The sequence below is a fragment of the Coregonus lavaretus genome (assembly GCF_964263955.1).
Source record: "Coregonus lavaretus genome assembly, chromosome: 21".
Taxonomy (NCBI): domain Eukaryota; kingdom Metazoa; phylum Chordata; class Actinopteri; order Salmoniformes; family Salmonidae; genus Coregonus; species Coregonus lavaretus.
Window position 1 is genome coordinate 34,740,752 of NC_140008.1, and position 24,056 is coordinate 34,764,807.

The following is a 24,056-nucleotide window of genomic DNA, read 5'->3' on the forward strand; positions in this document are numbered from 1 at the left end:
GACTGGAGAGCAGGAGATTCCCGTTGAGGCATAACCCCTTGTAGTTCCCATGCATTCCTGCCAGTTGTCCAGACAGCGTTTGCTCAGCTAAGCCTATGTCCTAATCTGTTTTTAGATGCATCTCTGCATTTCCTCTCACGCTAGGTCGGATGAAGGATGCTCCCCTCTCGCTCTCTCTCTCTCTATCTCTCTGCCCATCCATCCCTACCTCCCTCCCTGTACTCTGGGTGCTGATAAAGACAGGGACAGCCAATAGATTACTTGAAACACAACTCCTGTAATCCTGTAGAGCATGCTGCCTCACATTAATCAGAGCATCTCCTGCCTTACCTCCACATGGGGGCTGTCTGTCTGTCTAGGTGATGTCTGCACTTACTGTGCATTTGGAAAGTATTCCGACCCCTTCCCTTTTTCCACATTTTGTTACGTTACAGCCTTATTCTAAAATTGATTAAATATTTTTTTCCTCCCTCATCAATCTACACACAATACCCCATAATGACAAAGCAAAACCGGTTTTTAGAAATGTTTGCAAATGTATAAAATTTAAAAAACGGAAATACCTTATTTAAATATGAGAATCGTAATTGACCAAGAACCCAATGGTCACTCTGACAGAGCTCCAGAGTTGCTCTGTGGAGATGGGAGAACCTACCAGAAGGACAACCATCTCTGCAGCACTCCACCAATCAGGCCTTTATGGTATAGTGGCCAGACGGAAGCCACTCCTCAGTAAAAGGCACATTACAGCCCACTTGGAGTTTGCCAAAAGGCACCTAAGGGACTCTCAGACCATTAGAAACAAGATTCTCTGGTCTGATGAAACCAAGATTGAACTCTTTGGCCTGAATGCTAAGTGTCACGTCTGGATGAAACCTGGCACCATCCCTACGGTGAAGCATGGTGGTGGCAGCATCATGCTGTGGGGATGTTTTTCAGCGGCAGAGACTGTGAGACTAGTCAGGATTGAGGGAAAGATGAACAGAGCAAAGTACAGAGAGATCCTTGATGAAAACCTGCTCCAGAGCGCTTAGGACTTCAGACTGGGGCGAAGGTTCACCTTCCAACAGGACAGCGACCCTAAGCACACAGCCAAGACAACGCAGGAGTGGCTTCGGGACAAGTTTCTGAATGTCCTTGAGTGGTCCAGCCAGAGCCCGGACTTGAACCCGATTGAACATCTCTGGAGAGACCTGATAATAGCTGTGCAGCGACGCTCCCCATCCAACCTGACGGAGCTTGAAAGGATCTGCAGAGAAAAATGGGAGAAACTCCCCAAATACAGGTGTGCCAAGCTTGTAGCGTCATTCCCAAGAAGACTAGAGGCTGTAATCACTGCCAAAGGTGCTTCAACAAAGTACTGAGTTAAGGGTCTGAATACTTATGTAAAAAAAAAAAAAAAAATGTATTGTGTTTTTTACAACTGTTTTTGCTCTGTCATTATAGGATAGTAGATTAAAACAATTAAATAATTTCAGAATAAGGATGTAATGTAACAAAATGTCCTGTTAATTCTCACTAGTCTCATTCTCAGTTGTTATATCTTGTGCTCTCTCTGTTTTTCTCTATCTCCAGGTTCACTAAACCAGCCCCCATGTTCCTTGATCTGAATTTTAGACGATTCACCAAGATCAGCAAATTCTTCCCACCTTTTGGAATGAAAAAGCAAGGTATGGACCTCCATTTTAGATCTATTTCATTTTGGATTACACAGAGGAATGGGGAGACCTTGGAGAGGACACTGTTGACCAGTAGCTCAACTACAGGGAGGAGGATGTCTATGCTCTGGGTCACTGCTCAAATGAGGGAGAGTACACCATGTCCAAATACTGGCCTTATTGAGAAGAACGTCACTGTTTCTCCTAGCTATGCAGGGATCAGGCTATCACAGCAAAGCAAAGCATTTCTTGCAGCCCCTCGCTTATCCTTTTTTTAAACAATGAGATCACCAGTGTAACTGGTGTTTAATCTCATCAAATCTCTTATAAAGTTGGTGTTACACGTGTTCATTTTACATAAATATGAATACTATAGCTGTTTTAATATAAATCTGTCTAAATGTAATGATGATAATGATGGTGTCAGTGCTCTCAAGTTGTGCTAAATATCCCTGGAAAGGTATCAGAAGGATGACTTTGTAGTCTAGCTCTCCATGTTGCATGTGCAGAACATGGCTTGAAGTTCATGGTTCTCGGTTTCAGAGGAAGGGTGTTTGCTAGCTAGTGTTCTCGTAGAAATCTGTCTGACTCTGATACCTGACTCCATCCATGCCCTGCCCTTTCTCGGTAACACTGAACAGTAACATTGAGCAGTACCAACACACTACAGAACCACTGTCTGACCATCACATCCTTCTGCCTACCAATCACTAGCCCTGATTGGAAAGCCCAGTCTCAGCCCCACACCTTTCTTCCTCACGCCACAAGTCTCCCACCCAAACACATGTTAGTCGTGGAATGATTAGCTACAGTATGTAGCCAGCCACTATCCTGTCTTCAACACAGCATCATCTAATCAGTTGTATTTATTTTAACCTGTATTTATACAGGTTATTCTCATTGAAATGATATCTTATGTAAGCGAGACCTATTAATCCATAATAATCAGTAAGCTATTTGTGGCCAGACTGCCTGCCCTCACCCTCATGGCTGATCTGAACCAGGATGCCCAACCAACACACTCTACTCTCCCATCCAACCAACACATTTTGGGCGTTTTCTGTGACTCGGTAGTAGGGCAGTTTGAGGGATCACACTAAACATGTGGTTTCCCCTTCTTCCTGAACATAGATTATTAAGGTCATACTGTAAGCCTTTGTCTTGTTATTGATTGGTTGGCAGATCTGGAGTCCTTCATTGTCAGACATTGGGCTGTTTCAGGGGTGTACCTAGCCTATGTGCCCCTCCCTTACAGATGGTGCTATGGTAACCTAGCCCTCATCTTATATCAGCTGTGTGGTTTGGCTGGAAGGAGAGACAATATTTTCAACTGATTCCCATCCAGCCTGATTGATCTAGTCTGTTTATTTCTGGGATATCACCACAATAGTCAACACCTCCTCTCCCTGGCTGTGTTCCAAATTGCACCCTATTGCCTATATAGTGCACTACTTTTAATCAGAGCCCTGTGGGCCCTGGTCAAAAGTAGTGCACTACAGTTGACGTCGGAAGTTTATACACTTAGGTTGGAGTCATTAAAACTCGCTTTTCAACCACTCCACAAATTACTTTGGTGCGAAAAGTGCAAATCAATCCCAGAACAACAGCAAAGGACCTTGTGAAGATGCTGGAGGAAACAGGTACAAAACGATCTATATCCACAGTAAAACAAGTCCTATATCGACATAACCTGAAAGGCCGCTCAGCAAGGAAGAAGCCACTGCTCTAAAACCGCCATAAAAAAGCCAGACTACGGTTTGCAACTGCACATGGGGACAAAGATCGTACTTTTTGGAGAAATGTCCTCTGGTCTGATGAAACAAAAATAGAACTGTTTGGCCATAATGACCATCGTTATGTTTGGAGGAAAAATGGGGGGCTTGCAAGCTGAAGAACACCATCCCAACCGTGAAGCACGGGGGTGGCAGCATCATGCTGTGGGGGTGCTTTGCTGCAGGAGGGACTGGTACACTTCACAAAATAGATAGCATCATGAGGAAGGAAAATGATGTGGATATATTGAAGCAACATTTCAAGACATCAGTCAGGAAGTTAAAGCTTGGTCGCAAATGGGTCTTCCAAATGGACAATGACCCCAAGCATACTTCCAAAGTTGTGGCAAAATGGCTTAAGGACAACAAATTCAAGGTATTGGAGTGGCCATCACAAAGCCCTCACCTCAATCCTATAGAACATTTGTGGGCAGAACTGAAAAGGTATGTGCGAGCAAGGAGGCCTACAAAACTGACTCAGTTACACCAGCTCTGTTAGCAGGAATGGGCCAAAATTCACCCAGCGTATTGTGGAAATCATGTAGAAGGCTACCTGAAATGTTTGACCCAAGTTAAACAATTTAAAGGCAATGCTACCAAATACTAATTGAGTGTATGTAAACTGCTGACCCACTGGGAATGTGATTAAATAAATAAAAGTTGAAATAAATAATTCTCTCTACTATTATTCTGACATTTCACATTCTTAAAATAAAGTGGTGATCCTAACTGATCTAAGACAGGGACTTTTTACTAGGATTAAATGTCAGTAATTGTGAAAGACTGAGTTTAAATGTATTTGGTTAAGGTGTATGTAAACTTCCAACTTCAACTGTATATAGGGAGTAGGGTACCATTTAATATGTTGCCCTCTCCCTCCCCATCTCTCCAGTGTTAGTCACACTACAGATATGCGAGTCATTTTTGACAGATCTGAGACTGTCTCTACATCAATGCTTTTATTGGCCTACAGTATGACACATGATTTTGAACAAATGACACATCCCGTGACACAATCTACTATAGTATAGTTAAGGATCACTCAGAGGCAGTCATTTCCTTATCCAGAGCCTGGGGACCCAAAGGGGTACACATTTTTGTTTTAGCACTAAACACCTCATTCCACTAATCAACTCATCATCAAACTTTTTACTAGTGAAATTGTGGGTTTTGTGCTAGGGCAAAAACTGAAATGTGCACCCTCCATGTCCCCAGGACCAGGATTAAGAAACACTGCTATAGGCTATATTGTTTTCACAATGGGCTGATTCCATTTTTAGAAAATGCCTCATGACAAAATGATAATTATTACTATGTTCAAAAAGTCTGGTAACGGGAGAAAAACCAATTGTGCAAGTTCTCCTACTTAAAAAGATGAGAGAGGCCTGTAATTTTCATCATAGGTACACGTCAACTATGACAGACAAATTGAGGGAAAAAAATCCAGAAAATCACATTGTAGGATTTTTAATGAATTTATTTGCAAATTATGGTGGAAAATAAGTATTTGGTCACCTACAAACAAGCAAGATTTCTGGCTCTCACAGACCTGTAACTTCTTATTTAAGAGGCTCCTCTGTCCTCCACTCGTTACCTGTATTAATGGCACCTGTTTGAACTTGTTATCAGTATAAAAGACACCTGTCCACAACCTCAAACAGTCACACTCCAAACTCCACTATGGCCAAGACCAAAGAGCTGTCAAAGGACACCAGAAACAAAATTGTAGACCTGCACCAGGCTGGGAAGACTGAATCTGCAATAGGTAAGCAGCTTGGTTTGAAGAAATCAACTGTGGGAGCAATTATTAGGAAATGGAAGACATACAAGACCACTGATAATCTCCCTCGATCTGGGGCTCCACGCAAGATCTCACCCTGTGGGGTCAAAATGATCACAAGAACGGTTAGCAAAAATCCCAGAACCACACGGGGCGACCTAGTGAATGACCTGCAGAGAGCTGGGACCAAAGTAACAAAGCCTACCATCAGTAACACACTACGCCGCCAGGGACTCAAATCCTGCAGTGCCAGACGTGTCCCCCTGCTTAAGCCAGTACATGTCCAGGCCCGTCTGAAGTTTGCTAGAGTGCATTTGGATGATCCAGAAGAGGATTGGGAGAATGTCATATGGTCAGATAAAACCAAAATATAACTTTTTGGTAAAAACTCAACTCGTCGTGTTTGGAGGACAAAGAATGCTGAGTTGCATCCAAAGAACACCATACCTACTGTGAAGCATGGGGGTGGAAACATCATGCTTTGGGGGTGTTTTTCTGCAAAGGGACCAAGACGACTGATCCGTGTAAAGAAAAGAATGAATGGGGCCATGTATCGTGAGATTGTGAGTGAAAACCTCCTTCCATCAGCAAGGGCATTGAAGATGAAACGTGGCTGGGTCTTTCAGCATGACAATGATCCCAAACACACCGCCCGGGCAACGAAAGAGTGGCTTCGTAAGAAGCATTTCAAGGTCCTGGAGTGGCCTAGCCAGTCTCCAGATCTCAACCCCATAGAAAATCTTTGGAGGGAGTTGGAAGTCCGTGTTGCCCAGCGACAGCCCCAAAACATCACTGCTCTAGAGGAGATCTGCATGGAGGAATGGGCCAAAATACCAGCAACAGTGTGTGAAAACCTTGTGAAGACTTACAGAAAACGTTTGACCTGTGTCATTGCCAACAAAGGTTATATAACAAAGTATTGAGAAACTTTTGTTATTGACCAAATACTTATTTTCCACCATAATTTGCAAATAAATTCATTAAAAATCCTACAATGTGATTTTCTGGATTTTTGTCTGTCATAGTTGACGTGTACCTATGATGAAAATTACAGGCCTCTCATCTTTTTAAGTGGGAGAACTTGCACAATTGGTGGCTGACTAAATAGTTTTTTCCCCCACTGTATATACTATAGTATTCACTGTAGTGTTTTTGTGGACATGAGGGACTTGAGGTAGTTGAAGTAATATGTACATGTGGGTAGAGTTAAAGTGACTATGGATAAATAATTAACAGAGTAGCAGCAGCGTAAAAAGATGGGATGGGGGTGGGGGGCAGTGCAAATAGTCCGGGTAGCCATGATTAGCTGTTCAGGAGTCTTATGGCTTGGGGGTAGAAGCTGTTGAGAAGTCTTTTGGACCTAGACTTGACACTCCGGTACCGCTTGCCGTGCGGTAGCGGAGAGAACAGCCTATGACTAGGGTGGCTGGAGTCTTTGGCAATTTTTAGGGCCTTCCTCTGACACGCCTGGTATAGAGGTCCTGCATGGCAGGAAGCTTGGCCCCAGTGATGTACTGGGCCGTACGCACTACCCTCTGTAGTGCCTTGCGGTCGGAGGCCAAGCAGTTGCCATACCAGGCGGTGATGCAACCAGTCAGGATGCTCTCGATGGTGCAGCTGTATAATTTTTTGAGGATCTGAGGACCCATGCCAAATCTTTTCAGTCTCCTGAGGGGGAATAGGCTTTGTCGTGCCCTCTTCACGACTGTCTTGGTGTGTTTGGACCATGATAGTTCGTTGGTGATGTGGTCACCAAGGAACTTGAAGCTCTCAACCTGTTCCACTACAGCCCCGTCGATAAGAATGGGGGCGTGCTCAGTCCTCTTTTTTTCCTGTAGTCCACAATCATCTCCTTTGTCTTGGTCACGTTGAGGGAGAGGTTGTTATCCTGGCACCACACGGCCAGGTCTCTGATCTCCTCCCTATAGGCTGTCTCATCGTTGTCGATGATCAGGCCTACCACTGTTGTGTCGTCGGCAAACTTAATGATGGTGTTGGAGTCGTGCCTGGCCATGCAGTCATGGGTGAACAAGGAGTACAGGAGGGGACTGAGCACGCACCCCTGAGGGGCCCCTGTGTTGAGGATCAGTGTGGCAGATGTGTTGTTACCTACCCTTACCACCTGGGGGCGGCCCGTCAGGAAGTCCAGGATCCAGTTGCAGAGGGAGGTGTTTAGTCCCAGGATCCTTAGCTTAGTGATGAGCTTTGAGGGCACTATGGTGTGAATGCTGAGCTGTAGTCAATGAACAGCATTCTCACGTTGTCCATTCGTAAATTCAGAGCATTTCACTCTCGGAGCGTTCAGAGCACACACTGGACGCTCTGGCTGAGGAGTAGGGTTGATTCGAGCGTTCTGGCCCTAACAACAGCAGTCAAGCATCCAAGCTAACGTTGGCTAGCTTGCTAGCTACTTCCAGACACAAATGAGAGAACAGCTCACTCTGACCATTTTACTCACCCTAGTAGAGCTGGTTAGGCTGTTTTTATGATTGTGACCGTAACTGTGCTTCTGGCAACAATTTAATTACGCTTTTTTGCCAACATCTACTGACGCCGGCCATATTCAATGGGTGTTGAGCATTCATACATTCGTCAGTATGACGAGAGTACTCTGAAATCGGAGTAGATAGCCAGAGTGAATTTACCAGCTACATCTATCGACAGTTGTCGCAGTGACATCATGAACATTGTATTGAAATGATTACTTGCATAGTGGAGTCTTTTGTTTAGACATGTAAAGTGAGGGAAAGAAGTATTTGATCCCCTGCTGATTTTGTACATTTGCCCACTGACAAAGAGATGATCAGTCTATAATTTTAATGGTAGGTTTATTTGAACAGTGAGAGACAGAATAACAACAACAAAATCCAGAAAAATGCATGTCAAAAATTTTTGAAATTGATTTGCATTTTAATGAGGGAAATAAGTATTTGACACCCTCTCAATCTGAAGAATTTCTATACAGGTAATGAGCTGAGATTAGGAGCACACTTTTAAAGGGAGTGCTCCTAATCTTAGCTTGTTACCTGTATAAAAGACACCTGTCCACAGAAGCAATCAATCAATCAGATTCCAAACTCTCCACCATGGCCAAGACCAAAGAGCTCTCCAAGGATGTCAGGGACAAGATTGTAGAACTACACAAGGCTGGAATGGGCTACAAGACCATTGCCAAGCAGCTTGGTGAGAAGGTGAAAACAGTTGGTGCGATTATTCGCAAATGGAAGAAACACAAAATAACTGTCAATCTCCCTCGGCCTGGGGCTCCATGCAAGATCTCACCTCGTGGAGTTGCAATGATCATGAGAACGGTGAGGAATCAGCCCAGAACTACACGGGAGGATCTTGTCAATGATCTCAAGGCAGCTGGGACCATAGTCACCAAGAAAACAATTGGTAACACACTACGCCGTGAAGGACTGAAATCTTGCAGCGCCCGCAAGGTCCCCCTGCTCAAGAAAGCACATATACAGGACCGTCTGAAGTTTTCCAATGAACATCTGAATGATTCAGAGGAGAACTGGGTGTAAGTGTTGTGGTCAGATGAGACCAAAATCGAGCTCTTTGGCATCAACTCAACTCGCCGTGTTTGGAGGAGGAGGAATTCTGCCTATGACCCCAAGAACACCATCCCCACCGTCAAACATGGAGGTGGAAACATTATGCTTTGGGGGTGTTTTTCTGCTAAGGGGACAGGACAACTTCACCGCATCAAAGGGATGATGGACAGGGCCATGTACCATCAAATCTTGGGTGAGAACCTCCTTCCCTCAGCCATGGCATTGAAAATGGGTCATGGATGGGTATTCTAGCATGACAATGACCCAAAACACACGGCCAAGGTAACAAAGGAGTGGCTCAAGAAGAAGCACATTAAGGTCCTGGAGTGGCCTAGCCAGTCTCCAGACCTTAATCCCATAGAAAATCTGTGGAGGGAGCTGAAGGTTCGAGTTGCCAAACGCCAGCCTCGAAACATTAATGACTTGGAGAAGATCTGCAAAGAGGAGTGGGACAAAATCCCTCCTGAGATGTGTGCAAACCTGGTGGCCAACTACAAGAAACGTCTGACCTCTGTGATTGCCAACAAGGGTTTTGCCACCAAGTACTAAGTCATGTTTTGCAGAGGGGTCAAATACTTATTTCCCTCATTAAAATGCAAATCAATTTATAACATTTTTGACATGCATTTTCCTGGATTTTTTTGTTGTTATTCTGTCTCTCACTGTTCAAATAAACCTACCATTAAAATTATAGACTGATCATGTCTTTGTCAGTGGGCAAATGTACAAAATCAGCAAGGGATCAAATACTTTTTTCCTTCACTGTAGCTTGCTAAACCATAATCTCAACTCATAACATTACTACCCTGCAGGAATCTGAAGGTAGCTAACCAACCAGGTTCAATGTTAGCTAGCTAGCTAATATTAGGCTATAACTAGCAATGCAAATGGCACTGAGATACAAATAATATTACTACAGTAACACAGATCATACACATAACGTTAGCTAGCGAGCCAGCCAGCTAATGTTAGCTAGCTAGCTAACAATACGCTTTAACTTGAAATAAACGACTTTGACAAAATTAGAAACGTGTAATATCTGAAAATGTAGCTAGCTAGACGATCTTACCCGTATACATGGATGGACACTTCTCCCTCTCTGTCACGGATGCCATGGTTGCCCTTAGTTTGAAGATGTAATCCGGAGACAGGTGTTGTAAACAATAGTCTTCTGTGTGTTCTCTTTCGACTCCCTCTGCATATTTGCACTCAAACGCCCGAATTTTTGCCATCTCCTTAGTTATCATACTCTAATTCCACTGGAGAGCAACACTTTTGCTTTTTGCCGTTCTACTACGTGATATCGTTCAAAAAAGCCACGTTAGAAAGGATTTCCTACACATACTGACCAGCTCATATTATAGACAAAACCATGCTACATGGCAGACCAATCCGAACTCATCTCTCGGCATGTCTAGCCCACTCATTATCTCAGCCAATCATGACTAGCGGGAAGGTTCCTGTCTTTTTCGGTGGCTAAACCAACTAGGCTCGTAATTTAACTATTGTATTCGTATTTACAGATGGCATACACGTTTGTTATTAAGGCACATGAAAGTTCACATGTTCCAGAAAGCATTTCTGCCCAAAAACGCATTTTGATTGAATTTTTTTTTAACATTCAAATGGCTCTCATGTGAAGTAGTGACGCGCAACATACGCCTAGTTTCCTGAAATGAGTCACAGTATAAATACTGTAGTATTACTATAGTAAAAACTGTAGTATATACTATAGTAATTACTGTAGTGTTTTTGCCAATATTACAGTAGTATTTACTATAGTGTTTTTTGTTTCATTATTTTTGACACAGTGGGGGCGTTCTCCTTGAGGAAACCTACTTTGCAAATACTAAGAGCAAAATGACCTAATCTGTAGGACGGTAGGAACGGAGTCCGTTATATAGTAAACTGTAGTATTTTTTTAATGCTGGTGTAAAGACAAGGCGCTACGGAACTCGTTCTTCAGTGGAACGTAAAAGTCTGTATTCTAAGGTTGTGATGTAACCTCATTCCCTGGGGTCAAAGGGTTGCTGCCAGGAGATGTGCTTGTTTAACAATCTTCTATTTTCTCCTCAGAAAATATCATAGATAATATTCTGACTGCCACAAAGAGCTATGGTCTGGGAGATGAGCTGGACAGGTATGTCACACCTCTACCACAACAACATCAGGGGGCATCTTGGGGTATTTAAAGGGTCATGCCTGCTTCTCAAGGACATTCAGAAACTAACCTCCAGTATGCAAACTCTCGGCTTACTCAGAAATATTCTAGCCTGGTCCCAAAAATGTTTGTGCTGACTTGCCAACTCTTATGGTCACTGTCATGCCAAAACGACCATATAAGTTGGCTAGACAGCACAAACAGATCTGGGACCAGGCAAGAAATATGTTCTACCAATCCCGAAAACGTTGCTGATTTTCCAGCGTTCTGTCTTGTTAAGGGCTTGGTTCTTTCCACAGCCACTATCTGCCGACCTGATATCATCAACTAAGGAAATAGGGAATGTGTTTAATTTTCCACCTGGAATGTAGAACTCAGACTAAACAGAGGTAACATTCTCTACTACATAATGCTGTCAGGGTACCTGATAGCGATTGGACAACTACTAATCATATCAGAATCAAATGAATCACTGTGCAGTATTTGTCATTTTCCTCTCTTCACAAACCTTACAGAACTTGTGTTTTTCTGCTGTTCTTTTCCTGCTCTTCTAGTCTGAGTTGTAAGAAGTGCATCATCATGGGAAATGGTGCTATTCTGGCCAACAAGTCTATGGGTGCAAGGGTTGACGAGTACAATGTGATTGCAAGGTCAGTTTTAAAAGGCACAGCAACACCAGGATTCTTAAATAATCTTTCCTAGATTCCTTACATCGTCTATCCTTGCCTCGTTCTCAGCACTAGAGGAGAACATCCGAAGTTATCTGACCTTCTCCAATATGTTTTGAGAAGGATGCGAAGAGAGAGGATGCGAGGAATTGAGGAAAGACAAATTGAGAACTAGCCAATGCTCTGTGATTGTGAGAACCCTATTTTTATAGGTTCCTAATCCCAGTTGACCTGTATGTGTTGCAGGTTGAACGAGGCCCCAGTGAGTGGCTATGAGAAGGATGTGGGTTCCCGGACCACTATGCGTATCACCTACCCAGAGGGAGCCATCCAGAAGACTGAACGCTACGAACAGGACTCCCTCTTCGTCCTCTCTGCATTCAAAGCTCTCGACTTCAAATGGCTGCGGTCCATCATCTTTAAAGAGAGGCTGGTAAGTGGTAATCCAGCTAAGAGTGAACATTCCTACAACGTTAGGTAAAGTTCCAATGGAGTCCCAATTCATGGAGAAAACTTTAAAGTCATGAGAACATCAGGGTTGGGGTCAATTTAATTTCAAATTCAATTCTGGAATTCAAGCAGGAAGTGGAGAATTTACTTGGAATTTTATCGAAATTGCAGCAGTCTTAATTTTTGTTTTATTGGATTTGAATTGGATTTTAAATTGTCTGAATTCGAATTGAAGAAGAAAAACATCCTTAGAATGGATCTGGAATTAAATTGGAATTCAGACTGTCGGAATTGGAATTGAATTGGAAAATAAAAACATAATTGGAATGGAATTGGAATTTAGAATTTTAAAACTTGAGTTGTATTATAATTGTGCAAATTCCAGTTACTGGAGTTAATGCATTTAGCATTGAAATTGAATGCAAACTTTGTTTTGAATCAAATAATTATATACATTACTGTGTCTAAATTATTTATTTAATGCTTTCCTATGAGGAGTTAACGTGATATATTTTTCCAGTAAGATTAAAGTGATAGTTCACCCAAATTACATATTGGTTTCCTTACCTATAAGCAGTCTGAACTATGGAGTCTGAACTATGCCCTTTATATGGAGGCAAAATTCAAATTCCACTGAATATTGTTTACTCAATTATTCTGTATTGCTTTATAATTCCACAACATATGCCATTTAGCAGACACTTTTGTCCAAAGCGATTTACAGTCATGCATGCATACATTTTTTATGTAAGGGTGGTCCCAGGAATTGAATCCACTATACTGCCGTTGTCATGCTCGACCAACTGAGCTGCAGAGGATGACAACATGTTGTATTGCTTACTTCTAGCCTTGGAAAAATAAATGTTAAATGGTGTCAGGGGTTGATTAACATATTTCCCAGCATGCTGTTTTGCTGGTCCATTTTTCAAATTCTTTGTTTCTATTTATGGTTTTTTGGATTGTTATTTATATTATGCAGCACAAAGATAAGTAACCTACTTTTTTATTTATTTACTCTAATCTGTTAGTGGTTGGATTTATTGTGCCCGTTTTTGAGATGGTGTAGCCAGTTCATATGGTTTAGGTTGTCTTATTAACTTTTTGCTCTCTACCTTGCAATCAGTCTGACTGCAAAAGGTGGGTGCTGAACGATTCCAAATGTTGCAAATCCGCCATTTGGCTCGGTTTCAATGACACCTGATTTACTTAAAGAGCGACTGCCCCTGAAACCCAACTAATCCCTTTGAAAATGTCCTATGTGGCATCGATATGAGTCAGAAACATTTATTATATAAATATGTATATAGGATAATTTTGGTCATAAAGCCAGTCTTTTTGGAACCTGAGTGCGTCACAACGGGTAAATAATGGGTTTCGATTGCAATTATATCAACAATTCATGCCCCCTTTTGCCTATAAATATGTGTTGGCACTGTGTTTTCTGGGGAAAGACTGATTGGGTTGCTTTGCGGGCGAGCAACCTCTCCGATCATTTTCATGATGTCCATCCGGTTTGCCATATCTTTCTAACTGTTCTCTTTCCCAAAAGCTCCCAACATACAACCTATATACTTATTATGGACACAGTATGCTTACATTATTAGTTATCTTGTTATTATTTGTTGTTATTTGTTATTAGTCCCATCCTTCAACTCCATTCAATACCTCCCATCTATCTCTTAACACCATCCATATAGGATTTCTATTTGCCATATATATTTCAACCGTACTGTGATGTTTTACAAAAGTTCTGAACCTTTCTATTCTCATTGCTTCTACAGATTGTGAGTTAAAGATAAACATTTCTGCTAAAAGTATTATTATATTATTGATCGATTGACTATGACTTTTCAGATCACCCAGTAATGCTATCTGCAAGGTTAGCTCCAGGTAAATATTGCAATCCTTTAGCCATTCCTGGACCTGTGTCCAAAAACAAGCTACAAATGGACAGAACCAAAACAAATAATCTAATGATTCTGTCTATTCACAGCAAAATCTGCAGAGCTGGGAAGATTGTATCCCCCATATAAATAACATTCTATTGGTAGCAAAAATTTTATATAATAATTTTAATTGAAAGATTCAAATTTTTGAATCCGGTGTCGTTTTGCGTGTTAGTTCATAAACACTATGCCATGGGATCGGTACGACAAAAATCTCTTCCCAACTATTTTGCAATCTAAATGGGACGGCTGTCAATCCTTTGGTCCTTAAGTGAAACTGATATACTTTTTTATTTATCACAGTTTTCCTTAACCAATTATGTTCTTTAATGCAAGGCCCACAGACAAGTTCCTTACTTTCTCCCCCTTCCACTTTCCTTTTCCACTTTTGCGGTAAGGCTGCAATTATTTGGTTATAATTTTGGGTAGAGCAGACATTTCCATATGTTTTTGTTAGCTGCATGTGAGTCATAACTCCACCAGTCCTACCGATGATATCATTTACGAAGATTATACCTTTTTTAAACATTCTGTCAAAAAATAAAGGTTTTTTGTCAATTAGTATATTTGAATTTAACCACACTATTTGTTGCATTATTTGTTCTGTCGTTTCTGGAGGATTAAATTGAAATTGCAACCAACTCCTTAAGAGGACCAATTGAATGGTCGAAAATGAGCAAACCCGCGGCACCGGATCACGTAAAACTAACTAGCCCACTGGAACGTCTTCCCCAGACAAGACGTGTGGTTAGTACTTGCCCTTGCTCGGGAAATAGCTACTCTCGTGAAAATGGGCTTCCATAAAGTTGTTCAACAATCTTTGGCAGATGGCCAGGATATGGATTACATCCGATTAGCTTCTACTTTGGCTGTCAACCGTCAAACCTGAGACTGGTGTCTTGTAGGTAAGTAGCTAAATTCTGTTTATAGCTAGCTACTATGTTAGCTAGCTTGCTACATGTCATTATTTGATAGGCTATGCCGCTATGATACTAGTGCCTTCAGAAAGTATTCATACCCCTTGACTTATTCCACATTTTGTTGTGTTACAGCCTGAATTCAAAATTGATTAAATAGATGTTTATTCACCCATATACACACACAATACCCCATATTGACGAAGTGAAAACATGTTTTGAGAATTTTTTCAAATTGATTGAAAATGAAATATAGAAATATCTAATTTACATAAGTATTCACACCCCTTTGCTATGACAGTCCAAATTTAGCTCTGGTGCATCCAATTTCCTTTGATCATCCTTGAGATGTCACTACAACTTTATTAAAATGTTTAGGAGGTAGATCAGCTTTAATATTGCAGATAGATTGTGGGTTCTATCAATGTAATTGTTTGCATCATTTTTAATCCCTCATATAAAAAAAAAAGTGTATATACATTGGGGAGAACAAGTATTTGATACACTGCCGATTTTGCAGGTTTTCCTACTTACAAAGCATGTAGAGGTCTGTAATTTTTATCATAGGTACACTTCAACTGTGAGAGATGGAATCTAAAACCCAGAAAATAATATTGATTGAAAAAATATGATTTTTAAGTAATTCATTTGCATTTTATTGCATGACATAAGTATTTGATACATCAGAAAAGCAGAACTTCATATTTGGTACAGAAACCTTTGTTTGCAATTACAGAGATCATACCTTTCCTGTAGGTCTTGACCAGGTTTGCACACACTGCAGCAGGGATTTTGGCCCACTCCTCCATACAGACCTTCTCCAGATCCTTCAGGTTTCGGGGCTGTCGCTGGGCAATACGGACTTTCAGCTCCCTCCAAAGATTTTGTATTGGGTTCAGGTCTGGAGACTGGCTAGGCCACTCCAGGACCTTGAGATAATTCTTACGGAGTCACTCCTTAGTTGCCCTTGGCTGTGTGTTTCGGGTCGTTGTCATGTTGGAAGACCCAGCTACGACCCATCTTCAATGCTCTTACTGAGGGAAGGAGGTTATTGGCCAAGATCTCGCGATACATGGCCCCATCCATCCTCCCCTCAATACGGTACAGTCGTCCTGTCCCCTTTGCAGAAAAGCATTCCCAAAGAATGATGTTTCCACCTCCATGCTTCACGGTTGGGATGGTTTTCTTGGGGTTGTACTCATCCTTCTTCTTCCTCCAAACACGGCGAGTGGAGTTTTGACCAAAAAGCTCTATTTTTGTCTCATCAGACCACATGACCTTCTCCCATTCCTCCTCTGGATCATCCAGATGGTCATTGGCAAACTTCAGATGGGCCTGGACATGCGCTGGCTTGAGCAGGGGGACCTTGCGTGCGCTGCAGGATTTTAATCCATGACGGCGTAATGTGTTACTAATGGTTTTCTTTGAGACTGTGGTCCCAGCTCTCTTCAGGTCATTGACCAGGTCCTGCCGTGTAGTTCTGGGCTGTTCCCTGACCTTCCTCATGATCATTGATGCCCCACGAGGTGAGATCTTGCATGGAGCCCCAGACCGAGGGTGATTGACCGTCATCTTGAACTTCTTCCATTTTCTAATAATTGCGCCAACAGTTGTTGCCTTCTCATCAAGCTGCTTGCCTATTGTCCTGTAGCCCATCCCAGCCTTGTGCAGGTCTACAATTGTATCCCTGATGTCCTTACACAGCTCTCTGATTTTGGCCATTGTGGAGAGGTTGGAGTCTGTTTGATTGAGTGTGTGGACAGGTGTCTTTTATACAGGTAACGAGTTCAAACAGGTACAGTTAATACAGGTAATGAGTGGAGAACAGGAGGGCTTCTTAAAGAAAAACTAACAGGTCTGTGAGAGCCAGAATTCTTACTGGTTGGTAGGTGATCAAATACTTATGTCATGCAATAAAATGCAAATGAATTACTTAAAAATCATACAATGTGATTTTCTGGATTTTTGTTTTAGATTCCGTCTCTCACAGTTGAAGTGTACCTATGATAACAATTACAGACCTCTACATGCTTTGTAAGTAGGAAAACCTGTAAAAGCGGCAGTGTATCAAATACTTGTTCTCCCCACTGTATATATATATATTTTCCTTGATTTTCCCCTAACCCTACCACCCCTCCAATTGGAGTAAACTAATGTACAACAATACTTACACTTCTACTTCCAGCTTAAACAGTACATACTATATACATTTTATGGACACGGTACATTTTAAATTAGTTATATATTTTTTTGCCCCACCCTTCAGCTACCCTCAACCCCTCCCATCTATCTCTGAAAGCCTTCCGGTTTTCTACTTCCCATATATTTTTCAACTGTGCTGTGATGTTTCACAAAAGTTATGAACCTTTCTATTCTCATAGTTTCTACAGATAAACAATTATAATTATATTGTTGATCAATTGACTATGGCTTTTCAAGTCACCCAGCATTGCTATTTGCAGAGTTAGTTTTAGGTAAAAGTTGTGATTTTTCAGCCATTCCTGAACCTGTGACCAAACACAAGCTACAAAAGCAAGTAATCTAACGATTCTGTCTCTTCTCAACAAAGTGTGCAGATATTCTATTGGTTGCAAGAGTTTTGTATAATAATATAAATGAAAAAAACTCTTACGTTTTGAATCAGACGTTGTTTTGTGTATCAGTTCATGAACCATGTGCCATGGGATCCAGCCAGGTCACCCGTGATACAAGTCAGTATTAGACGTCCATCCATGTCTGAGGACATCGGGAGATGACGTGGAAACCGGCCACTAGAGGCGACAGTGAACACTGTTACCTTCAAGTAGGTTTCGGTTTTGCTAGGGTGTTGTGGACGAGGATGGCGGATGTGCGTAAGCATTTGCCTCTGGTGCAAAAGGTTGCATGCTCCAAGAAGTTTTTGAGATTTTTGTTTTAATCCTATCCCAAACCTTAACCCTTACGTTAACCATTCGTTGTTAAGATTTCGGAGTTAATGCCTTAACAGAACCTTATACACTTAGAAATGTGATGTTTTAGAACCATGTATAAACGTCTAATTCTGACGTGAGACTGTGAGAGCTTGTTGTGGAATCAGCACATCAAAAATCTCTTCCCAACTATTTTGCAACCTGTATGGTGCAACTGTACATTTTTTGGTCCTTAAATGGAATTGGTATACTTTTTTATTCATCACAAATTCTAACACATTTTGGCTTTGGTGCAAGACCGACAGACAAGTTCCTTACCTTCTCCTCCTTTCACTTGCCTCCTCCATTTTTGCGCTAATGCTGCAATCAGTTGATTTCCATGTATTTTTTGTTAGCTGCATGTTTGACATAACTCCACCAGTCCTAATTATAATATCATTAACAAAGATGATACCTTTTTAAAAATAAAATAAAAGTATGTTTTTAATCAATTAGTATATTTGAGTTTAACCATAATATTTGTTGTAATATTTGTTCTGTCTTTTCTGGTGGATGAAACTGAAATTGCAACCAGCTCTCTATGGCTTGTTTTAAAAATAGCTATATTTTGGAGATGATTTCATTATTTTTTTTTAAACGAAAGTGAGAGGTTTTAATCTGGGTAAAGGGAAAAAGGCCATTTTTTAACAAGGGGTGAGCCATTCTTACTAATCTGCTGGAGGACCAGTTCGGATTTAAGTGTATCTTTTGTATGACTGAAGCCTTTAGTGAGAGGTTCAATGCTTTAATATTTCAGCATTTTAGCCCTCCGAATTCATATCAAATAAAATTAGGCTATAAATGTCACTACAACTTGGAGTCCACCTGTGGCCAATTCAATTGTTTGGACATGATTTAGAAAAAAAAAACACCTGTCTATATAAGGTCCCACAGTCGACAGTGCATGTCAGAGCAGAAACTATACCATGAAGTCCAAGGAACTGTCCGTAGATCTCAGAGATATAATTGTGATGAGGCAAATATCTGGGGAATGGTATAAAACAATTTCTAGAGTGTTGAAAGTTTCCAAGAGCACAGTGGTCTCCATCATTGGGACATTAAAAAAAGTATATGTAACTACCCAGACTCTGCCTAAAGCAAGAAGGACCTTCATCAGGGAGGTGACCAAGAACCAAATGACCACTGACAGAACTATAGAGTTTCTTGGCTGAGATGGGAGAACCTGCCAAAAGGACAACAGTCTCTACAAGCACTTCACCAATCTGGGCTTTATGGGAGAGTGGCCAGACGGAAGCCACTCCTGAGAAAAAGGCACATGATGGCACGCCTGGAGTTTGCAAAAAGGCATGTGAGCATAAGGCAAAATATTCTGTGGTCTGATAAGGCAAACATTTTACTCTTTGGCCTGAATGCAAAGCGCTTTGTCTGGAGAAAATCAGGCACAGCTCATCACCCGTCTAACACCATCCCTACCGTGAAGCTTGGTGGTGGCAGCATCATGCTATGGGATGCTTTTCAGCGGCAGGGACTGGGAGACTGGTGAGGATAGAGGGAACAATGAATGGAGTCAAATACAGGAAAATTCTTGATGAGGTCCTGCTTCAGAGTGCAAACGACCTTAGACTGAGGTGAAGATTTACGTTCCTACAGGACAATGACCCCAAGCATACAGCCAAAGCAACGCTGGAATGGCTTCAGAACAAGAATGTGAAAGCCCTTGAGTTTCCCAGCGAAAGCCCAGACTTGAATGCCATTGAAAATCTATAGAATGATTGTCAAGCAAATAACTTCCAGTCTCACGGTAATTGACCATTAATTAACATAAACACATTTAGTAGCTCCTGGCTTCCACACATAGCCTACAAGTCACTGATGCGGACCTTTGGAACATCTACATTTAAAATAGTCTAATAAATCCATGTAATATAGCCTACACGTTCACAATAAATCCATTATTTATTTTAGACAGGTCTAAAGAAACATGATATGAAGAAAATGTAGTCTATTTCAGATTAACAGAATAGCATACTCTGAGTTGTACTTATGTTAGGTCATCATCTGGCTATGCCATATGGCTGTGGGCTACACTACTTAATTTAGCAGAAAATATTAGCTTAGAATTCCGTGGCATTATTTTATAGCATTAAGAATGCTATTGAACAAAGCTGAATAAAATAGAAAGGATATTTTCTCCAAATGATGAGGGAGTGCACACATGTGGCTATTCTGTGTTGAGCGGTTAAAGAAATAGATACTCCTATATGCTTAATTTAGAGTTATTAATGTAACTTTATTTGTTCTACAAATGTTGGGCTATAAATTATGTTTAGACGTTTAATACATTGTAAGGCTGCATGATGCGACTCTAATGATGATTTGAAAAAGCCGGATGATTTGAAAAAAGTCGCATGAAAGGCATGAGCTCTGCTTAGTTTTTTTTGCGCAGACTGTACACACGTCATCAGTCTCTCATTCACAATTTGACAAGCACTTGCTAATGGCTCGAATTTCCCAGCGGCATCCCCTTTGTGTTGCCGTAATGCCCCCTAAAACAAATACATGCCTTTTGCAGCCAGTGGCCATTGTGCCCTTGGGCTGAATATAATAATGATAATTCCCTTCTCCCTGAGTGCTGCTTGCTCCGAAGCACCTCTCACTCACATGGCTCTCCATCAAGTGATCAGGTCTTTCTCACAGGCTACAAGTGAAGACAGACACATCGGGGACGCAACTGCGCACGTTCTTATCCAATTCCAAGGTGCATATTGAAGATATTGGAATAACTGTCCACATTCACTTTTCGTCAGCCAACAAGATGAGTAGGCCTAACGAACCGCAAAAGCACTAGCCTATGTCAGTCTACTATCCCCCATAGTACAAAAGTTGACCTATTCTGTGCGAGAAAGAAATATTCCAAACATAGTCTGGGACAGTTGTGGGATGCAATAGATCCCAAATTAATACAACCAATAGCATCAAAAAAACTGTTTTATGCAATGAGGCTGACACAACAGATCAGAACGTTTAGCCTAAAATGTTGATAAACTATTAGGCTATTTATTCACATTATAAGCGCAGCAATGTGCACACGGCAGTAGGCTATACACGTGAATGTTCCATTAGCGGGAAAACACCATTATCAAAAGTGACTGCAAAAGGTATTATGCATGTAATACTTTTATTATAAAGTATTATATACATTTTGTATTGTGAAAATGATCTTCCCCAAACTTGAAACTCAGGTGCTGCTTATGTATGCCAGTTAGGCTCTACAACCCTTGTAAAGCGGATTAATGTGCTTAATTTTAATAAGTTATTTGGCCACTTTAGTTGTTATACAAACCTTATCAAAACATATAGGTCTATGGGCTAGTCTACATGAGGTGTACAACTATGATTAGAAGAAAAAAAAAAGGCATTGTTTCTTGCCTTATGCTGGGCATCATTCACATGATAATATATAGACAGCCGGTGTGGCGGTAATATGGTCACCGTAACAGCCTAGTCATACCCAAAACGACTCAAAGCTGTAATCGCCACCAAAGGTGCTTCTACAAAGTATTGACTCGGGGGTGTGAATTCTTATGTAAATTAGATATTTCAGTATTTAATGTAATATATTTGCAAACATTTCTAAAAACATGTTTTCACTTTGTTATTATGGTGTATTGTGTGTAGATGGGTGAGTAATACCAGCATGTCAGTGCTAGCACATGTCCCTTGTTATAGCTGGGAATTATCATCTCTAATTCGCTATGTTCAACCATGACTGTATAGTGACAGTCTCTCCCTCCCTCTCTTTCTCTGTGATAGGAGTTGGGTTGGATCTGTAAGTCAGGCTCCCTCATGTCCCGTATCTGTGACGGGAGGGGCCTGGAGCTGATCTACTGGCACTGGTAAACACCTAAGTAGGGACAAAAGGTGATTACTAATTTGCCAGAAGATACCAACCCTACCGTTACGCTTGTTTACACTGAGCTGCACTGGGGTCGGAACGCAATCAAGGCGCGAGATATGTGTTGAAAAACGTACCTCAGTGCAGGGATGGGATTTGCCACTGTATTCTAAGTTGTACCTTTATCGTCTTTGATACAGCTCTTTTGTGTTCAACGCAACGTGCCATTCCACAATGGCTGTTGTGGCTACTGCTAGCTAGTATGAGGACGAAAAGGGCAGTTTTCCAGGAAAACAAACAGTATTTTCATCTTCGATGGAGCAGTGTGGATAGAGGTCAGATTTGGAGTACAGTGGCATATCCCATCTCTGCATTTTCTGACCCATATCTCGCGCCAGCTCCACGGTGTCTTAATGTAACCATGATTGCGTTCTGGCCCCAGTGTAAACAGCCGTAATGGTAGGATCGGTATCTTCTGGCAAATTACTAATAAGACAGGACATTACAAGTGTTTAGTAATATCAGAATCACCTTTTTTCGCTAAATACATTTGCTTGTACAGGGATTTGACTCTGTCAAATAGTGCGGCCACAATAAACAACATTTACAGACAGACAAACTGATTATACGGACATGATAACACCACCCTTTCAATACATGTGTGACTCAACTCTACCTCGTTTTTCTACAGATGGAGGCATAGCCGTGGGAAGTAGTTTGGCGGTGGGGTTGCTGCGATTTTGTTTTTGCACTACTTTTGTGAATGTATTTTTATTTGTTACTTTTTTAACCCTCAGCACCTCTACTTCCCACGGCTATGGATGGAGGACAGAAGAGAAGCTTTGGTCATGGAGTTCTCTGACTGAAAGACAGGTTGATCCTGATGTCTGAATTGGGAAAGACCTTGTACTTAACATTAAAATTATACAAGACACATTATTACTTTTTGTATTTTGTTATTATTGAATTGAATGGTACTATCAATGGGGGACGGGGGGCATATGGGACACCATAAAGGAAGGTATGACGACTGACATGGTTGGCAAGGTAGCCCCAGCACCACCAGACAAAATGTTGATAGGTACAGTATCTGTAGCGGCTGTGAATGACAATGTAATATTTGCACATTGTTATATTAGCAAAAACCTTCTTCTACAGTGTTATGTGAAGGATGGTTTATTCTACATGGAACTATTACATTTGAAAATGATCAAAACACTGTTTAGAATGGCCTAGATTCAATCAGATCAAGCATTAACCGGCGATAGCCGACAACTGCATAGCTGATGTTTTGGCAGTGTCGGAGGTGGAACTGCGTTGGAGCTGTCAAATCGGTGAGCAGCTGCTCTTGTGATCATTGTCACGTAGCCACACCTGTCCCACTCGTGTTAGAAGTTCAGAATGAGAATGTGTACCCTATATAAAAATAATGATACTCAAAATTAAATTAATTAAATAAAATAATTAGGATTTCTATCAGCCTAATAGAGGTGTAGATTAGGCCTACATCTCACATTCCAGTGTTTGAACTTGTAAACTGTAGTGATATTAGTTCTGGGATTTGTCTTCCGGGAAATATCTAACAGCGGACATAAGATGAGAGGAGACAAAACTAGCCAGTTATAGAATTGTGTAAGACAGCTGAGCTGACTCAAAACCGGGCATTCAACTCGCAGTTGATACCGTTTCCACTGTATCATGTATTTACATGACATGATAAAACGTTGAAACTAAGTTGCAAGCTACTTTCATAGCAAAAATGTTGTAGAACGAGTGTCTTATGAAACACATTCCAGACACTGGCTCTTGCTATCTTGCCATAAATGATTTGAGAGAGAAATAACAGCTAGATAGGATAGCCAGCTGCAGCTATCGCTAGGCTATGCTAGCTAGCTACTGTCAGCTTGGCTAAACACAAGGTCAGCACAGGCTTTAGCCTACATATAGAACTGAATTAGCTGACCATCTTGAGATAGCTAGTCAGTCAGGAGGGGAGAAGTCCTCAACTTCAAAATTTAGATCTCTCCATAGCAAAGCTAGCTTAGCTTACCTCACTGTACTCACTACTGGCCTTGTTTGTTGTGATTGAACGGCAAAGACACACCCAAGAAACACCCACATCAAACCACACCCCCAAGACTACTCTCATTTGCCTTCAGTCATGGCCGTTAACATTTCTTAATGAGCATTAATGAAAAACGAGGCCAAATCAGGAAGTGCAGTCGCCCTTCAACAAAAGGTACATTTTTTAATTTTTTATTTTATTTCACCTTTATTTAACCAGGTAAGCCAGTTGAGAACAAGTTCTCATTTACAACTGCGACCTGGCCAAGATAAAGC

General features: G+C 41.3%; 2 protein-coding genes across 2 annotated transcripts in view; both read left to right on the forward strand.

The window, feature by feature from the left end:
• The window catches only part of LOC311149144 (CMP-N-acetylneuraminate-beta-1,4-galactoside alpha-2,3-sialyltransferase-like), a gene marked incomplete at its 3' end in the record, with an annotated part of 60,636 nt that extends 38,054 nt beyond the window's left edge, over window positions 1-22,582 (forward strand). Inside the window, exons 6-10 of the mRNA XM_084186231.1 lie at window positions 1,576-1,670; window positions 10,847-10,910; window positions 11,486-11,581; window positions 11,846-12,032; window positions 22,514-22,582. Of these exons, the coding sequence (XP_084042357.1) occupies window positions 1,576-1,670; window positions 10,847-10,910; window positions 11,486-11,581; window positions 11,846-12,032; window positions 22,514-22,582 (511 nt within the window). The remainder of the gene's footprint in view (window positions 1-1,575; window positions 1,671-10,846; window positions 10,911-11,485; window positions 11,582-11,845; window positions 12,033-22,513) is intronic.
• Window positions 22,583-22,739: 157 nt separating this feature from the next.
• The window catches only part of LOC311149145 (CMP-N-acetylneuraminate-beta-1,4-galactoside alpha-2,3-sialyltransferase-like), a gene marked incomplete at its 5' end in the record, with an annotated part of 48,045 nt that continues 46,728 nt past the window's right edge, over window positions 22,740-24,056 (forward strand). The window contains one exon of the mRNA XM_084186232.1: window positions 22,740-22,797. Within this exon, the coding sequence (XP_084042358.1) occupies window positions 22,740-22,797 (58 nt within the window). The remainder of the gene's footprint in view (window positions 22,798-24,056) is intronic.